This window comes from Sapajus apella, unplaced genomic scaffold, assembly GCF_009761245.1.
Source record: "Sapajus apella isolate SASKATOON/1434 unplaced genomic scaffold, GSC_monkey_1.0 scaffold59, whole genome shotgun sequence".
NCBI classification, from domain to species: Eukaryota; Metazoa; Chordata; class Mammalia; order Primates; family Cebidae; genus Sapajus; species Sapajus apella.
This window is the reverse complement of record NW_022436999.1, coordinates 5,974,814-5,993,636: the sequence shown is the minus strand read 5'-3', so window position 1 is coordinate 5,993,636 and position 18,823 is coordinate 5,974,814. Positions and strand designations below refer to the sequence as shown.

Here is an 18,823-nt window from a genome sequence, read left to right as displayed (position 1 = left end):
ATTTTCCTAATACCAAAATCCTAATACAAAGACCACCAGGGAAACCTGTTAATCATACAAAATGGTTATATTAAAGTTTCTGAGCAAAAGAAAACATCACCTTGGCAATGTTGGGGAGGAAAAAATAATATTTCCTCTAATCTTAAGAGTTCTTACCTGTGACCTCTATAAAAGACATATTAACAACAACAAAAAAAAAAAAACAGAAGTTACTTAACATGTATATGTGGCATTTTAAGTAATTTCAGAGCATTTTAAGTAATTAAAAAAAATACACAATTAAATGGAAGAGTAGTATGAGGTTAAATATACTAGAATAAACTCACAATTTTCCCTTTTAAAACTGAATCTTATTTTCTGTTATACTTCCCAGTCGTCTTGGGAATGATGTGACATCTTAGGAATAATGATCTCCCATGTATACATGGGGAGAGATACCCAAAGGAAAATTAGTAACTCCTGAAGTGATGGCTGAGAAGTCTGGCTTAAATAACATCTTCAAAATTAAAAAACAACAAAACAAAACAAAAAAAAATAGCATCTTCAGCAAATAACAATACATTCTTGGAGAAGTGATGAGACACACAAAAAAATAAAAGGACCTTGAGTCTCTAGGGCCAGCAATTTGTGGGAAAGCAAATATATGGGAAACTAATGATAGATTAAAGGCTAGTTAATAAAGTTTGATATATAAACTCCTCTGGTGCCATCTGCAGGCTAAGTGTCCAAAGATTTATCCCTCCTGGGTGTTGGGAAAGATAGGTTTGTTAACTTATGTCCTACTTTTAGGCAAATTAGGAGAAAGGCAGAGACCTTTTCTTATATTTTTCTTCTCAGCGCCTTCAGCTCAAAAATAATTGTTATGCCAAACTGGCATATTTTGGGATGGCATATCCTGCTACCCTTCAACAGAGTCTCAGTAATGTTTCACAACTGGGAAGTCATAAAATTTTATGAGGGTGTTTATAGGATTTTGAGGACTAGGGTTGATCGTGGGGTAGTTTTAACGTAGAATTTATTAAGCAAGGTCTGAGCAGAGACTGGTCAGAATCTGTAAGATAGGTGAATTGGTGGATCACAATCCGTCTTATGTTCAGAGCATATGAGTCCATGTGGAGTTACTATTAAAACAAGTTGTCCATGAGCTTATCTTAAAGTATATAGATCTGAACAAGCTTGTATTAGAAGCAATTTAACGTAAGGTAGTTCAAGTTACATGTCTTGGTTTAGTACAGTTTAGCTGTTATGCAAATAATGGTATACTTTTGCAAGTTGAGGTTTCTGTTTTATTTCTCAGAAGGAAATAGTTTATAGGCAAGGCAGCCAGTTATAAGGCTTTCACAGAAATTTAGGCATAATATAATGAATGCTTAGAATTGTTTTGGGGGGTAGTAAGAGAGTGAATGAAAATGTAGGGCCAAGGAAGAGATGGATTAAAATATTCTTAATGATTGAGGCCTTTGGAAAGAGTGGAGTACAAAGGAGAAAAAGAGAATTAAATATTTAAAAAGTGGAAAGATAGTGGCCAACTGTGGTGGCTCACACCTCTAATCCAAGCACTTTGGGAGGCTGAGGCAGGTGGATAACCTGAGGTCAGGAGTTCAAGACCAGTCTAGCCAACATGGCAAAACCGAGTCTTTACTAAAAATGCAAAAATTAGCTTGGTGTGGTGGCATGCACCTGTAGTCCCAGATACTCGGGAGGCTGAGGCAGGAGGATTGCTTGAACCCAGGAGGCAGAGGTTGCAGTGAGCTGAGAATGAACCACTGCACTCCAGCCTGTGTGATAGAGTAAGACTCAATCTCAAAAAAAAAAAAAAGGTGGGAAGATAGTGGCACCATTGATAGTACCAAAAATAGGAAATTGAACTTGGTGGCTTGATATGGAGATGATGGGTTATGTCTTGTTTTACTTTTTGTTTTGAAACTATAATACATTTCAGACATCATTCCCAAGATGACTGGAAGTATAACAGAAAATAAGATTCAGTTTTAAAAGGGAAAGTTGTGAGTTTATTCTAGTATATTTAGCCTCATACTCTTCTATTTAATTCTGTATTGTTTTCTTTGAAATTACCTAAAATGCACTATAAATCCTACACCCTCATTTAACTAGCTATTATTTCATTATGTCAATTTTACAGACAAATAACTGGTTCTCCAGTGATCTCTAATTATCTGTTATTTCTGGAACTGTTTGCAGCAAAATAACAGAGAAGAGCATGAATAGCAAAGAAAACACCCTGATAACAGAGGAACCTTAGTTAATGGTCAGCACCCTGCTTTGAAAAAAAAATGATATAACCAGTTTTCTTTCTAAAGCAACTGGTTTGATTAATGGAGTTAAAGAGCTGCAAGCCTTGCCCCTTATAAAATGATAATCACTTTAATAACTGTGTTAATTAAGATCAGAAAGTTAATCTATATTAGCATTGCAATAGCAATTTTCTAAGCACTGCCAGTGAGTAAGAATGAAAGTGGGTTGCAATGTCACATGGCATCTGATTAAGTTAAATTAGTACAGTATTTGAAGGGAAGACTCCCTGGTGACACTGAATAAGATGGTCAGAGTTTTCCTGTAGTCTATTGGAAGGGGACAGTTGGTTGCAAAACTTCTGCTTTTCCAATAGAAAGTCAAAAGTCCAGCCACATAATATCACTAATGAGTCTGAAGGAAGATCAGGGGCTTGTGATTACTGTTTGGGAGAATTCATATATGAAGCTCTGGTGTTGGCCATATTAGTATCTTAAAAATTTTAAATGTGCAGGCTTGCCTTTAACCTTCTAAATTAGTAGTCCAGGTTTTCTCACTTCAAATAAGTACTTTTTTTTTTTTACTTTATAATTTCTGAAATCAAAGCATATCTTAAAACTGATACATAAATTGCTGTAAGAATGTGTGTGCACTAAGGACCCCTTACTCTTAGGCATTTTATAATTTAATAGTCTGTGTTCACATTATAAACTAATTTCATCTGTACTAGCATATAGGGGTAACAATATGAGAACAATTGAGAGGAAAGCAGGTGTTCTTTCAACATCATATGTCATAAAGAAAGGAAAGAGAATCACATTTATTGTACATTTATCTGCATAAATTGAGTGTTCATTATCTCAATGCTAACAATTACCTTGCAAAGTAGTTATTATTACTATATTTTATAAATGAGAAAATTAAGACAAAGAATTTTGTCAACTTGAATTTGAACCCTGTTTTAACCCAAAGCTCTTCCAACTGTACAATCTGACTACCTCACTGGAACATCCTAAGATAAAATAAGCTTCTTTAATTTTCTTCATAGACATAGTAGGTATTAAATCTCTAAAGGTTAATTAAGTTCAGCATACTGGAATTGTGTGTACATGTAGCTAAGTATTAAGTTTGCTAGTATCAGAGACAAAACATCTGTCGTCTTCTCCTTCATGTAAGCTTAACTTCTTTGATACTGTTGACCCCACTTCAGGAAATAGACCAAAAAGTTTGAAAGAAAATACAAACAATTATTCTGTTCAAACTTAAGAATGTCATGTCACACAATGTATACCTTAAATATTCCCAATGAAAGACAAATTGAAAAATAATATTGGGAGAAAAAAAGATAATCGTTTTATTTAGTTTGGCCATCTCCAGAGCATTATTATCCAATTGGAGTGAAACCTGGTAGGATATTTGGCCTGCAGTTCAATCACCGGTGAAATTTCTGAGTGTTTTTTGAATTTTTTGAACATTTTCTCATCCTACTATAATTTCGATATTTATTTAACTGACACAAGAACAGAAAATCAAACACTGCATGGTATCATTCATAGGCGGGTGTTGAACAATTAGAACATGTGGACACAGGGAGGGGAGCATCATACACTGCGGTCAGTTGGCAGGGACTAGGGGAGGGACAGCAGGGGGTGGGGAGGGATAATGTGGGGAGAAATACCAGATATAGGTGACGGAGGGAGGAAGGTAGCAAACCACTTTGCCATGTATGTACCTATGCAACAATCCTGCATGATCTGTACATGTACCCCAGAACCTAAAGTGCGATTAAAAAAAAAAATAAAGATCCTTTGGGCATTCACCTTCAAAATGCCAGATACTGTTGTAGGTGCTAGATGTGCTAAACTCTGTTTAGTGGATCTTTTTTTGTTAGAAATATGCAACATTATCCTAATAGAATAATTTGTGGTGGTTTTTTTGGCTTTGTAGCTGCTAAATCCTGAAGATGACCTCTTACCAGGGAAGATTCGAGACAGCAATCGTTCAACTCTTCTAGCAACAATTCAGGAACATGGCTACCCCACAATCAACTTAGGTATTGTAGGAGACAAGTAAGTGTTGGATGTTATTCTGGAAAGTTTTTATTGTACAAATATGAGTTTTTGGAGTACTCACTACATGGAGTTGCTGCTAAAGAGATAGAAACTTAATGTCATAATTTTCACTTACCTCATTCTTCAGAACCCAAAGAATTATGGAGGTATCTGTGTCCTTCAGAGATAAAGATTTCTTGGAATGCCTCTGAAAACAAGAGAAATACTTTACTTTCCTGTAGGTGTGTTAGGTTTCATAGGACTTTTTTGTAATAGTGTTGGCTTTATCCCAGTGGAGCTGATGGTGATGGCATTATTCTGATTCATATTTTTACCTCTTTCAAGAAAGACAAGAAAAACATAGGTAAGAAGAGAAAGCAAGATTGTCAAAATTAGCACTACCTAATTATTTGAAGTTTAAGTACAATTGTTTCTATGACTTCTGTATTGATTTTTGTATCTTTATGTAACCTGTTTCTCCAGGCTTCACCTACTTCAAAGTGCAAAGGGAAGCACATTGACTGTAATTACTCATCTTTAAGAGCATATTACCCCCATCTACTGAATTAACTCAGCCCTCTGCTAGGTTTTCTAAGTATTTCTGTGAATCTCCAGTGCTGTCTCACATGTGATCAAAAGCAAGTCTACACTTTCTGAACATCCCAGTATCATGCAACACTGTTGCCTGGCTATCTTTCAAACTCTTTCCAATTCAATGGAGCTACACCTGCTTTTAGTAATACTCAAACATCAACCCAGTGGAGACAAGGCTAAGAGACAGATCTGAGTGATAAATACCCATGATGTATCCATCACCTATAATCCCCTTTCTCCCTTATCACTACCTCATCACTGAGTAGACCTCATTAATCATGGATCTTTCTTCCCTTATGATGAGTACCTTCCCAAAACTCAAATGTGCTTTTGAAGAGGTTCTGACCTACCATTCACAAGGTATGCTCTGACAAGGCATGCTATGAACTTTATCTTAGGCTCAAACTAGACACAGTCTAAACTAAGCTTGTCCAGGCCAGGCGCAGTGGCTCATGCCTCTAATCCCAACACTTTGGTAGTCCAAGGTGGACAGATTGCTTGAGACCAGGAGTTTGAGACCAGCCTGACTAACATGGAAAAACCCCATCTCTACTAAAAATTTTAAAAATTAGCTGGGTGTGATGGATCATGCCTGTAATCCCAGCTGAGACATAAGAATCACTTGAGCCTGGGAGGCGGAGGCTGAAGTGAGCTGAGACCCCAACACTGCACCCCAGCCTGGGCAACAGTGAGACTCTGTCTCAAAAAATAAATAAATAAACAAATAAACTAAGCTTCTCCAACCCTTGGCCCATGGGCCACATACAACCCAGAACAGCTTTGAATGTGGCTGAACACAAATGTGTAAACATTCTTAAAACATTATGAGATTTTTTTTTTTTTTGCGATTTTTTTTTTTTTTTTTAGCTCATGAGCTATCATTAGTGTATTTTATGTGTGGCCCAAGACAATTATTCTTCTAATTTGGCCCAAGGAAGCCAAAAGATTGGACACCCCTGGTCTAAACCTTGGACATAGCACTTTGCCAGTAACCTGAAAGGTAGTGGGTTTTGTGTCATGTAACCTTTTGAAGTTCTCTTCTTTCCTTCTGATTTTTTTTTTCTTTCTATGAGGTCACTGGAGTAGAAGCTGATGCATTTTCAAATGTCATTCTTTTTAAAATCTTCACCATTTGTATTTACACGGATGTTTAGTTCTAAAGAAGTTTGGCTGGAAGTGGTGGCTCACGCCTATAATCCCAGCGCTTTGGGAAGCCAAGGCAGGTGGATCACTTGAAGTCAGGAGTTCAAGACCAGTCTGGCCGACATAGTAAAACCCATCTCTACTAAAAATACAAAAATTAGCTGCCAGGAGGCAGAGGTTGCAGTGAGCTGAGATCACACCATTGCACTGCAGCCTGGCTAACAGAGTGAGACTCCATCTCAAAAAAAAAAAAAAAAAAAGTTCATCAGTAAGTAACCAGCCAACTTAGAGCCCATGCTTGTAAAGCCAGCATATAGGTTACCTAGCATCACCCTGTCCAGGGTCCCTAATCCAAGGAAGGGAATAGAAATAACCTACTTTAGAAAAGGAAAAAAAAAGGAAGGAAAGGGAAAAACAAAGCCAGTTATTTGAATTCGGGCCTGAGCAGTAACGTATCCTTTCAGATACAAGTACCTAAAAACTATCCTATGCAGATACAGCTTTTTCAAAGACCAAAATCAGCCTCTCAGAAGAGATGGGATAAATCCAAGAATTTGAAAACACAAAGATAAGGCAAGCAGGCCTGAAACTTCCTGGAACAAAACACCAGATTCTTAGGGTTATTTCCCTCTTACCAGTAGCTCTGGCCCTACCTCTAAATGTGTTAATGAGCTCTAAGAAATATCAAAAGGGAGAAGGGAACTTTTCAATTATTTTTACCCTAAGTTGTTTGGGACTATAAGTCTGTCCATTCTCCCTCTTACTGTTATACTTTTGTATTTTTTTAAAAAGAGGTTACTTAATATACTATATATTCTGCCATTATCTTGAAGTACTCTAAAGGCCAAAACATCATTGAAAGTCTAACATGTTGGTATGCTGATATTTGTCTGGGGCCCACAATGTTAATTTATGGTGGATATTTTCTGATAATGTTGGTATTACATTTAACTCCAAAATATACTTTGAAAACAGTATAAAGAACAACAAAACTAGGCCGGGCGCAGTGGCTCAAGCCTGTAATCCCAGCACTTTGGGAGGTCGAGGCAGGTGGATCACGAGGTCAAGAGATCGAGACCATCCTGGTCAACATGGTGAAACCCCGTCTCTACTAAAAAATACAAAACATTAGCTGGGCATGTTGGTGCGTGCCTGTAATCCCAGCTACTCAGGAGGCTGAGGCAGGAGAATTGCCTGAACCCAGGAGGCGGAGGTTGCGGTGAGCCGAGATCGCGCCATTGCACTCCAGCCTGGGTAACATGAGTGAAACTCTGTCTCAAAAAAAAAAAAAAAAGAACAACAAAACTATAAACAGGTTAAGGCAATTCAGTGAATGGACAAATCTCTAGTGTATTCCCTTTTCTTTGATAGTAATACCTTATGTCAAACTGAGATCAATTAAAAAAAAAAAAAAAACAATGGATGCAAATCTAGGCTTTCTTAGTCTTAGAGTGCTATATTGAAGAGGTCCAGAGTGAATAGTGTAGAATGCAGAGGTGCAATGTGGGAGGAAAAAATTTATAATTGTTCTAATGGAAATCTGTACTGGGAATTTAGCAAAGAAAACAAGATATTTAATCTACAATCTACTGATACTCTATGAAGGCTGCCCTCCTTCATTTTTTCTATTTAGCCTTTTGCTAAAGAAAGCAAATATTGTTACACAGAAGCATCCGGGTAAAGCTCTCCAAGGAAACAAGCGGAATCATGGGACAAACTGTACCTGAGGCTTAAAGCAGAGAGAGAAATAGCTAAAGAATGTCACTAAGGGCTGGGCACAATGGCTCATGCCTATAATCCCAGCACTTTGGGTAGCCGAGATGGGTGGATCACCTGAGATCAAGAGTTGGAGATCAGCCTGGCCAACATGGCAAAACCCCGTCTCTACTAAAAATACAAAAATTAGCTAGGCATGGTGGTGCATGTCTATAATCCCAGATGCTGGGGAGGCTGAGGCAGGAGAATTGCTTGAACCTGGGAGGCGGAGGTTGCAGTGAGCTGAGATTGGGCCACAGCACTCTAGCCTGGGCAACAAAAGCAAAACTCCATCTCAAAAAAAAAAAAAAAAAAGAATGTCAATAAGCACAGAACCTTACTCAATTATGACAGGTAAAGGTAGAAAGTGACAGCTCTATTTGTGTCATTAGAAAGGGTTTGAGTCTAGTTTTTTGGGGACTTTTTTGTTTGTTTTTGAGATGGAGTTTCACTCTGTACCCAGCCTGGAGTGCAGTGGCACAATCTCGGCTTACTGCAGCCTCTGCCTCTGGGGTTCAAGCCATTCTCCTGCCTCAGCCTCCCAAGTAGCTGGGACTAAAGTTGCATGCCACTATGCCCAGCTAATTTTTGTATTTCTTAGTAGAGATGGGGTTTCACCATGTTGCCAGGATGGTCTCGATCTCTTGACCTCATGATCCGCCCGCCTCGGCCTCCCAAAGTGCTGGGATTACAGGCATGAGTCATCGCTCCCAGCCCTGGTTTTTAAATTCTATATGATTCTGTTTCTCAGTTCTTATTCTTTTCTCCTGCCATAATTTTGACAATCAATGTAAAATAGAAGAGTAAGATTTTGTAACTCTTTGAAGTGAATTGGACTAGTTGGCCTTTGCTTACTATACCTGTTATTTAAAAAGAGTTTAATTTAATAGTACTATGAAGACTACAAGAGGGATGCTTCAAATACCTGAGAATTAACAGCTATATTTGAAAATCATTAATTAATAAACATTACATATATATTAAAATACATTTCCTAAGATATGTTTTCTCACACTGTTTGGAACACAGTACTATTGGAGTTCTTACAGTCTTTTACCTTAGAAAGACAGATTTTGAAACCCAGAGATGTTAAGTAACTTGCTCAGCATTATACTACTAGTAGCAGAGATAAAAACTGAATCTAAATTTCCTGAGATTGACAATCCATAATTCTCTACTATCATTGTAAAGACAAGGCATTGTATACCTGTGTACTATGGGCTGGATTGGTCAGAGAGAGTTTTATAAATCCCTAGTTTCAAGCTAGAACTTAAAGAATGAGTAGGATTTAGATAGGAAAAGAGAGTGTGTTAATCCACGCAGGAAACAGAATGAACAAAAGTAGAGACGTAGAAACAAATACTATCTAGAGAATGAGCAATGGACAGCTACTCAGGTTAGGCCAGACTGATTAGAACAAGAGGTTCAGGTAGAAGGATAAGACAGGTAAATTGTGTAGAAATTTGAAGCCAGATTTTGAAAGGCTTTGCAATTTAGGCAGAACTACCCAATTTAGTTAAATTTGAAGTTTGGGTGTGTTTTGGTTTTTTTGGGTATCTTTTTGCAGAATTGACATAAAAAACTATTACTTTTATTATTGTTTATGTATTATACTTTAAATTTTGTGGTACACATGCAGAATGTGCAGGTTTGTTTCTTAGGTATACACGTGCCATGGTGGTTTGCTGCATCCATCACCCTGTCATCTACAGTAGATATTTCTCCTAATGCCATCCCTCCCCAATCCCCTACCCCCTGCTATCCCTCCTCTAGCCCCCAACCCCCAAAAAGGCCCCAGTGTGTGATGTTCCCTTTCCTGGGTCCATGTGTTCTCATTGTTCAACACCCACTTATGAGTGAGAACATGCGCTGTTTGGTTTTCTGTTCTTGTGTCAGTTTGCTGAGAATGATGGTTTCCAGCTTCATCCATGTCCCTGTAAAGGACATGAACTTATCCATTTTTATGGCTGAATAGTATTCCATGGTGTGTATGTGCCACATTTTCTTTATCCAGTCTATCATTGATGGGCACTTGGGTTGGTTCCAAGTCTTTGCTATTGTGAACAGTGCTGCAGTAAACATACATGTGCATGTGTCTTTATAATAGAATGATTTATAATCCTTTGGGTATATAGCCAGTAATTAGATTGCTGAGTCAAATGGTATTTCTATTTCTAGATCCTTGAGGAATCACCACACTGTCTTCCACAACAGTTAAACTAATTTGCACTCCCAACAGTGTAAAAATGTTCCTATTTCTCCACATCCACTCCAGGTTCAGTCTGGCCTAACCTGAGTAGCTGTTCTTTCTCATTCCCTAGACAGTATTTGTTTCTACGTCTCTACTTTTGTTCATTCTGTTTCCTGCTTGGATTAACACACACTCTTTTCCTACATAAATCCTACTCATTCTTTAAGTTCTAGCTTGAAACTAGAGATTTATAAAACTCTCTCTGACCAATCCAGCCCATAGTAATACACAGGTATACAATACCTGATTTTTTAATGATCGCCATTCTAACTGGTGTGAGATGGTATCTCAGTGTGGCTTTGATTTGCATTTCTCTAATGACCAGTGATGATGAGCTTTTTTTCATATGTTTGCTGGCTGCACAAATGTCTTCTTTTGAAAAGTGTCTGTTCATATCTTTTGCCCACTTTTTGATGGGGTTCTTTTTTTCCTGTAAATTTGTTTAAGTTCTTTGCAGATTCTGGATATTAGCCCTTTGTCAACTGAGTAAATTGAAAAAATTTTTTCCGATTCTGTTGGTTGCCAGTTCATTCTGATTATAGTTTCCTTTGCTGTTCAGAAGCTCTTAAGTTTAATTAGATTCTATTTGTCTATTTTGGCTCTTGTTGCCATTGCTTTTGGTGTTTTAGTCATGAAGTCCTTGCCTATGCCAATGCCCTGAATGGTGTTGCCTAGATTTTTTCTAGGGTAGGTCTTATGTTTAAATCTTTAATCCATCTGGAGTTAATTTTTGTATAAGGTGTAAGGAAGGGATCCAGTTTTACCTTTCTGCATATGGCTACTCAGTTTTCCCAGTACCATTTATTAAATTGGGAATCCTTTACCCATTGCTTGAAAAATGATTATTTTCAAAAGATCAGTTGACCTAGATTTATCATATAAGCTAATGATGGAGACTGGAAATAAGGAGAACAATACAATTTGTTTACTCATTGTTTAATCAGTCACCAGAAAGTATTGATTGTGTACCTGTGGATCATCTGGAGATCATATTGAAAATGTAGATTATACTTCAACAAATCTGGGGTGGGCTGAGATTTTGCATCTCTAACAATCTCCAAAATGATACCAAACTGCAGGTCTGTGGATCACAGGAAGTATTAAGGATATAGTAAGATCAATCATGCTTCTCCTATGAATTTTAAGCCAAAGGCTATTGAAGATACAAAATTGAAACAAATGTGGATCTTGCTTTTGAGGAATTACAGATTCCTAGTAGTAAAAATATTTTAGAAGTTTCCAGAATGTAAACTCAAATTGGGAACTAGAATTACAAAGAAAGAGATTAAATAAAGAGAAATATTGAAGACTATTTATTATGTAGAAGAGAGCAGTGTCACTGTTGAATTATCTCTGGATTACAAAGCCTCAAAATGTTGTGTGTGTATATAAACACAAAATACCTAGAAAACCAAGCTGTTAGGCCTTTTTACCACGATTTTATATTCCTGAGTAGCAACACACTATTTCCATATCTTCACATCCTCCACTCAAAATCTATTTTTTCTTAGCTTTTATAACTCTTTTTCCTGTGCTCATTCCCTAAATTTAGGTCTTCCCATGGCTTACCCTTGGCTTTCTGTCCTTTTCATTCCATATGCTTATGAATAACTACCAAATCTGATATCCCCAGCTCAAATATGAAACTAGTAAAGCCTAGATATTCTGAATTGACACAAATTTATGTGAGTTTATATACTTTTAAGCAGAATCCTATTTCTGCTTTTTTCCCAAGATACATTTTATTTGAAAAAAGCACATTGCAGAATAATATGTTTAATTTTATCTCACATTGAATAGCAACTGAACAAATACGTATTTATAAGTATGGTATATGCATGGAATAATATTTATACGTAGAAATACCATATACACCCAACTGTTATTTCTGGTAGTAAGATTTTGCATATGGGGTATAAGTAAGAGACTTAAAAGTGGTGATGGGGGCCAGGCGTGGTGGCTCATGCCTGTAATCCCAGCACTTTGGGAGGTAGAGGAGGATGGATCACGAGGGCAGGAGTTCAAGACCAGCCTGGCCAACATAGTGAAACCTGTCTCTACTAAAAATACAAAAATTAGCTGTGTGTGGTGGCAGGCACCTGTAGTCCCAGCTGTTCAGGAGGCTAAGGCAGGAGAATCACTTGACCCTGGGAGGCAGAGGTTTCAGTGAGCCAAGATCATGGCGCTGCACTCTAGCCTGGCAACAGATCAAGACTCTGTCTTAAAAAAAAAAAGAAAGAAAGAAAGGAAAGAAAGAAACAAAGAAAAAAGAAAGAAAGAAAGAAGTCATAAGAAAGAACTAAACAGAAATCAGGTGGATCACCTGAGGTTAGGAGTTCGAGACCAGCCTGATCAACATTGTGAAATCCCATCTCTACTAAAGAAATCCAAAATTGGCCAGGCACAGTGGCTGTAATCCTGCCTTGGTTGTGCAGTGCCTTTCTATTCCTTATACTCAAATGCATTCTTTATATATTTATGTATTTTCAACTTTTTAAATTTTAGATGCAGGGGGTAATGTGCAAGTTTTTTACATGGGTATATTGCGTGATGCTGTTTTGGGTACTAATGATTACGTCATCCAGGTAGTGAGCATAGTACCCAATAGTTATGTTTTAAGCCCCTTACCCTCCTTTCTCTTTCCCTCCTCCAGTAGTTTCCAGTATCTATTGTTGCCATCTTTATGTTCATGAGTACCCAGTGTTTAGCTTCCACTTATAAGTAAGAACGTGCCATATTTGGGTTTTTGTTCCTGCCTTAATTCACTTAGGATAATGGCATCCAGCTGCATTCATGTTATTGCAGAGGACATGATTTCATTCTTTTCTATGGCTGTGTAGTATTCCATTATGTATATGCCCCACATTTTCTTTATCCAGTCCACCATTGAAGAGCATTCTATGTCTCTGCTATTGTGAATAATGCTGCAATGAACATAAGCGTGCATGTGTCTTTTTGGTATGACGACTTGTTTTCTTCTGGATATATACCCAGTGTTGGGATTGGTAGTTCTCATTGTTTGAGAAATCGCCAAACTGCTTTCCACAGTAGCTGAACCAATTTACACTCCCACCAGCAGTGTGTAAGTGTTCTCTTTTCTCTGCAGCCTCACCAGCATCCATTATTTATTTACTTTTTAATAATAGCCATTTGGACTGGCATGAGATGGTCTCTCGCTGTGGTTTTGATTTGTATTTCTCTATGTATATGTTGAATGACCATATCCCTAATCATATGTTCATAATGTTTGTTGGCTGCTTGTATGTCTTCTTTTGAGAAGTGTCTATTCAGGTTTTTGCCATTTTTTAATGGATCTAACTTAAATATGGGACAGATGTCCTAGTTTTCCTTTCCCCATGGCCGGTTCAATAACCTATTAGCCTCCTTTTGTCCTCCTAGACAGCATGAGCTATTGCAAGGGAAGAGTTGAAGACAAAGAAATGTAGATAGTTGATAAGTACTGAGTACTATATGTGCTAGCCAAGCCAGTTGCAGCCAGAACTTAGTTACTAAGATATTGGTCATTTGTACACATGTATTCTTCTCTGTTAATGCTTTTTTCTTTTCCCTCAGTTTCCTGATAAAATTGCTTTGAGAAGTTGTTGTCTTATATGGCTTAATTGGGTCAGGGTTGTTTTCTTTCCCACCAGATAAGCTCCATGAATACTAGGACAAAGTGTAAGTTGGTAAACGCTATATCCACAGCACTTAGTGGGAATACATTAGACAGCCCTGCCATCTTTTCCTGTAACATTCTGTCTTTCCATGAAAACTAGAAACTTTCAATTACAAAATAGTCCAGAAGAATCTTACAGGGCCCCTTCAAAGTAAATCCAAAAGCCTTGGCCATAGGAGCAGACCAGTAAATATGGTACTGACAGTGGAGTTGCATTCCTAAAGCATATCCCCAAAAAATATACAGTGTAAAGCTTTGTGGCTGGGTGGTTCATTTTATATTTCTGAAGAAAAGCTTCTTGGGAGAGATTCCAAACAGATTTAACAAGATTTTAATTTAAAAAATTGGGGAGCTGCTCTCTCAGGCTTGAAAAGATCTTACAAATTTACTTCTTGAATGTAACAAGCTGTAATCATTACCCAAATAGGTAAAATCCACTTGGGGAAATTTTTTTAAATAAAGTTCAGCATTAATTGAGTTTATATAATTCCTCAAACTGATTTTAACTATTGAATAAGTATTCAACTTTTATGACAGCTCAGCAATATAGCTTCTGAATTGCCAACTTAGACCTTCTAGCCTTTCAAGGCCTGAAGTGTGGGCTATGAAATTCCCATCATTAAGAAGTGTTCCCTCTTCTGGAAAACAGGAGCCTGCCCCACTGAAATCCTGGGCTTGCTTGACTGTGTCATAGATTGGTGTTTTGTATTTCAACTGCCTGCTCTTGCTGCCCCGAATTTGTGAAGCTGCCTCTTTATATTAAAGCAAGAAGCAGATGAAGGACAAGTACTGAGATAGAAAATTGGATTCTTATAAAACTGGCACATTTAGCAGGAATTATCAAGATAGACTTAACAGAACAGTGATTATTTGGGCAAAGCCCAGTGCCTTAGAACCTCCAATTTGTGAACCAAACACATCCTAATTATTCATTGCTTACCTAATGTTCTTAAAGTAGGAGTTTTCTAATCAGCAAGGATAATTTAGATCTTAATTTAATTGGTTCTTGTCATTTTTATAAACTGCCTACTTTCCTTATGGCAAGAACCTCCTTTTCTGCTTAAAATGCAAAGTTTTCATTTTTGATTCAACATAATAGATATATATTTTTTTCTTTTACTCTTGGCAAGCTGGGACAGATTTATTCTCTGATCATTTTTCAGCAGAGGTTTCTCATTTTCTATTGATTAATAAAGAACATTCTTTCTACCTTAACAAATGTATTTAATGACAAGAGGTTCTTTCCACTCTCAGTGCTAGGCTTTTTATGCAGCTGTTATAGTTGCCTTCCTTTATCTTTAAGCATTGCTATTGCAATTGACATTTCTGTTTCTTCTATGAATAACCTCTAGGTATTACTGTAGATTTAGACATTGTTTTCCTACCCCAAACTCATAAAAAGTAATGTGTTCCAGAAAGCCTGTCCTAATTGTCTCAAACCAGTTCTGATAATTCTATCCCACTCACCCTTTTTATCATTTCTTTATATTATATAAAATATATGTATTTTTTAATTTTAATTAATGTATTTGCATTCAACAGATATTAATGTCATTGCTTATTTCACTCACTTTTCTAGTTTTTTCATATGTTTTCTGCACTAGCTTATCAACTTAAAGGCAAGAACCATGCTTTCTTCTTTCTTTACATGACTCTATAGTGCCAGAACACCAGTGAGACAGGAAAAGAATGAAATGATGGCTATATGTGTAGTATATGGTTTGATTCCATACATGAATTAGATACGCAGAATAGATTTGTAGTTAATGAATTTATCTTTAACCTCTGAAGAAACTAGGATATGATTAATACATGTACTCAGCTATTTTTTGATATCCTGGTATGATTAACTGCCAATATTCCTTAATGTACACATCCTAGAACTTTTTCTCTCTGTCATCTTCACTCATATTAAAATGATACAGCTTGCAGTTGATACAACACATGAAACAGGAAACTAATTAGCAGCTGTTGTCCATCTGTGTGTTTATATTAAGTATTTTTAAATAAAAATGTATTTGCATTCTGAATAGTCTTTCTGAAATTCATAAATCCTAAACTTGGGTAAATGCCATAAAATTCAAAACCAAGATGGAACCTTTACCATTTATCTTCATGAGAAAGCAAAAATAATCTTATGCCAGAATCAGGATTATAGTAATTTAAGGAAGATGTAAATTTTAAACAGAAAAAAAAAAATCTTAACTTTTTTAAGTTGCTTTGGAATTGAGCCCCCAAAGCAATCAGATTGAAATCTGAAAAGATACAGTGTTCAAAATATGGCATATCCTCTGAATATATTCTTTCGTTACAGAAACTGATGAGTACATATAGTTTTGAGAAAGCTATGTTCATTCTCTGACAGATTTATTTTGAAACATGCATCTCCTTTCTCTTTTTCTACCTTTCTATTAAGTTTGTGGTTCTTTGACATGTGATCAAGTTAGAACTCTATAGAGAATGCTATTATATTGGTAGCCATCTTCCAAGTTGAAGATGAATGTCATGGCTTTAGGAAGAAAAGATATTTTTATTCATTTCACTCAAGTCAAATAAGCGAATGTTCCATAAGGAACATTTCAATAACAAAAGAGAGAAGAGTATTATCTACAAGATAGTATCAAATTGCAATGCTCAGGTAGGTTTTTCCCTCTGTGCCTCAGTTGATATGTGAAGAGAAGATAGTCATTGTGTTTATGTAACTTTCAGTATTTCCATAGAATCACAGTATCTTATTAAAGGAAACTTATGATGTTAGCTAGTCCAAATTTTTACCCAATGGAGGTATTAAGGAAAATCTGCAACAACTTAGCCATTAGGTTTTGGTTTGAATTATTTTAGTGAGAAAGACCTCTACTGCCTCATGAAGTAGCACATTCTATTGTTCGATGGTTGTTAAAGTAAGAATGTTTTTCCATTATAATGAGCCAGTCTTTCTTCCTGTTTATCTGTTAGCCCTAATTCTGCCCTCCAAGCAATGCCAAATAAGTTGGCTCTCTCTTTTACATGATATTTGAATACACAATTGTTACACCTTAATCCTTTCTCAAAGTACTATTTATGATTATACATTTAGAAGTATCTTTTTTTCATCCCCAGACAATATTATTGGCCTATAATATTATAATTGTAGTAACTAAACATTATGAATTCCCAAAGCTACTGTGGATAGACTGACCTGAAATCAAGTTTCATTCAGCTCATTTACTGAGTGCCAACAGTGTGCAAGAATTTGGTGGGGCAATCACAAATCGTGGATGAAATGAGACCCTGTTTTGTGAGACAGTTGTATCCTGCTGTATCATCTTTACAGAGTTTTCTTTTACCACAATTCGTTGCCTCTATGCTTTTAACATCAAACCTTAATATTTGATATTAAACTTAAATATAATGTTTTGACATTAATATTACTACCCCTGCTTTTTTGCTTATTTATATTTGCTTAGTGACTTTTTGTTGTTGTTCTTGAGATTGAGTCTTCCTCTCTCTTGCAAGGCTGGAGTGCAGTGGCATAATCTGGGCTCACTGCATCCTCCGCCTCCCAGGTTCACGCAATTCTCCTGCCTCAGCCTCCCTAATAGCTGGGACTACTGGCGTGTCCCAGCACACCCAGCTATTTTTGTACTTTCAGTGGAGACGGGGTTTCACCATGTTGGCCAGGATGGTCTCGATCTCTTGACCTTGTGATCTGCCCACCTTGGCCTCCCAAAGTGCTGGGATTACAGGCATGAGCCACCACACCCAGCCCTCTTTCTTTTTTCCTTTCTTTTCTTTCTTTTCTTTTTTGCATCCTTCCTTTATTTCCTTCCTTCCTCCTTCTCTTTCTTCTTTCTGTCTCTTTTTCTGTCTTCCCTTGTCTTTCTTTCTTCTCTTTTTTTCCTGACAGAGTCTCATTCTGTCACCCAGGCTGGATTGTAATGGCACATGCAAGCTCAGCTCACTGCACCTTCCACCTCCTGGGTTCAGGTAATCCTCCTCCCTTGGCCTCCCAAGTAACTGGTATTACAGGCACCTGCCACCACACCCAGCTAATTTTCACATTTTTAGTAGAGACAGGGTTTCACCATGTTGGCCAGGCTGGTCTTGAACTTCTGACCTCAAGTAATCCTCCTGCCTCGGCCTCCCAAAGTGCTGGGATGATAGGTGTGAGCCACTGCACCCAAACTAGATTTAACCATATTTTTTATAAAGGGAGGGGTGTGTGTGTGTGTGTTTCACTACTGTTTCCTCTCCTCCAATTTTTTCTACCTTGAAGTCTATGTTCTGAATCATTTTTTTATTTACAGTCATTTTCCCAGAACATTGCTTGGTGATTTTTCATCTGAATTTTTACATTTTAACAAGTATCATTCTTCCATTTTGGTTGGTGAATGATTGGATGTAGGATTTGAGGGTTGTATGGCTTTTCTCTCAGAGATATTGTAAGGGTCCTTGCTGAGTTTAAAATGAGGAAACTGAGGCCAGTATAAGTAAATTAAATGCCAATTTATTCAGCTCCCAGGTGAGGTTCTGTGGTCCCGGGGAAAGGGGCCAGAGAAGTCACACTGACTTCCTGAGGCGTAGGCTGTTTATAGCTATAGAGAGCGAGGAGGAGCAGGGTGTTCTGATTGGTTATGGGGGAGCGGGGCGTGGATGGGACAAGCTGCTGTTGGTAGGTAGATTGTTGGGTGGGATTTCCCTAATGCAAGATCCGGCTTGGGTTACATTAGCCGGATCCTTCCAGGAGAGCATGTGCTCCTGAGGTAGGTTCCGGGTGCAGAGAGGTGAGGTAGGTTCCAGGTGCAGACATGTGACATAGGTTTCAGGCGCAGAGATGGGTGGGTGTGTCCGAGCTCCTGGGGAGACAACCGGCCTTACATTCCGACCCTTTTGATGATATAGGATACCGCTTCTTTCTGGCTACTTCCTGCTGAATAGGGACGGAGTGAGGGGGAGGGGTCAGTTGGCTGGTGCCTCGGTTGGGAGTTGGACATAGGGGTGAAACAGTATCTGGTTTACGGCCACCCTGGAAATTTCCCTTATGCGGGCCTGTAAAAACCTGAGGGAAAAGGGGGCTAACTAACAGAAGGCAAACGACAATGATGGGGGTGATAATAGGGG

General features: G+C 37.7%; 1 protein-coding gene and 1 long non-coding RNA gene across 18 annotated transcripts in view; both read left to right on the top strand.

Annotated features, from left to right (window-relative positions):
* GPHN (gephyrin) overlaps positions 1–18,823 on the top strand; it is a 636,323-nt gene that overhangs the window by 560,276 nt on the left and 57,224 nt on the right. For 16 of the 17 annotated variants that reach the window (XM_032246071.1, XM_032246064.1, XM_032246067.1 and 13 more), the window contains one exon: positions 4,201–4,322. The exons of the other annotated variant lie outside the window; for it this stretch is intronic. In XM_032246071.1, the coding sequence (XP_032101962.1) occupies positions 4,201–4,322 (122 nt within the window). The remainder of the gene's footprint in view (positions 1–4,200; positions 4,323–18,823) is intronic. 17 annotated transcript variants of the gene reach the window in all.
* LOC116528674 lies at positions 17,873–18,760 on the top strand. The gene is made up of 2 exons (XR_004259141.1): positions 17,873–18,476; positions 18,529–18,760. It is a non-coding gene; the product is annotated as an uncharacterized LOC116528674 (long non-coding RNA).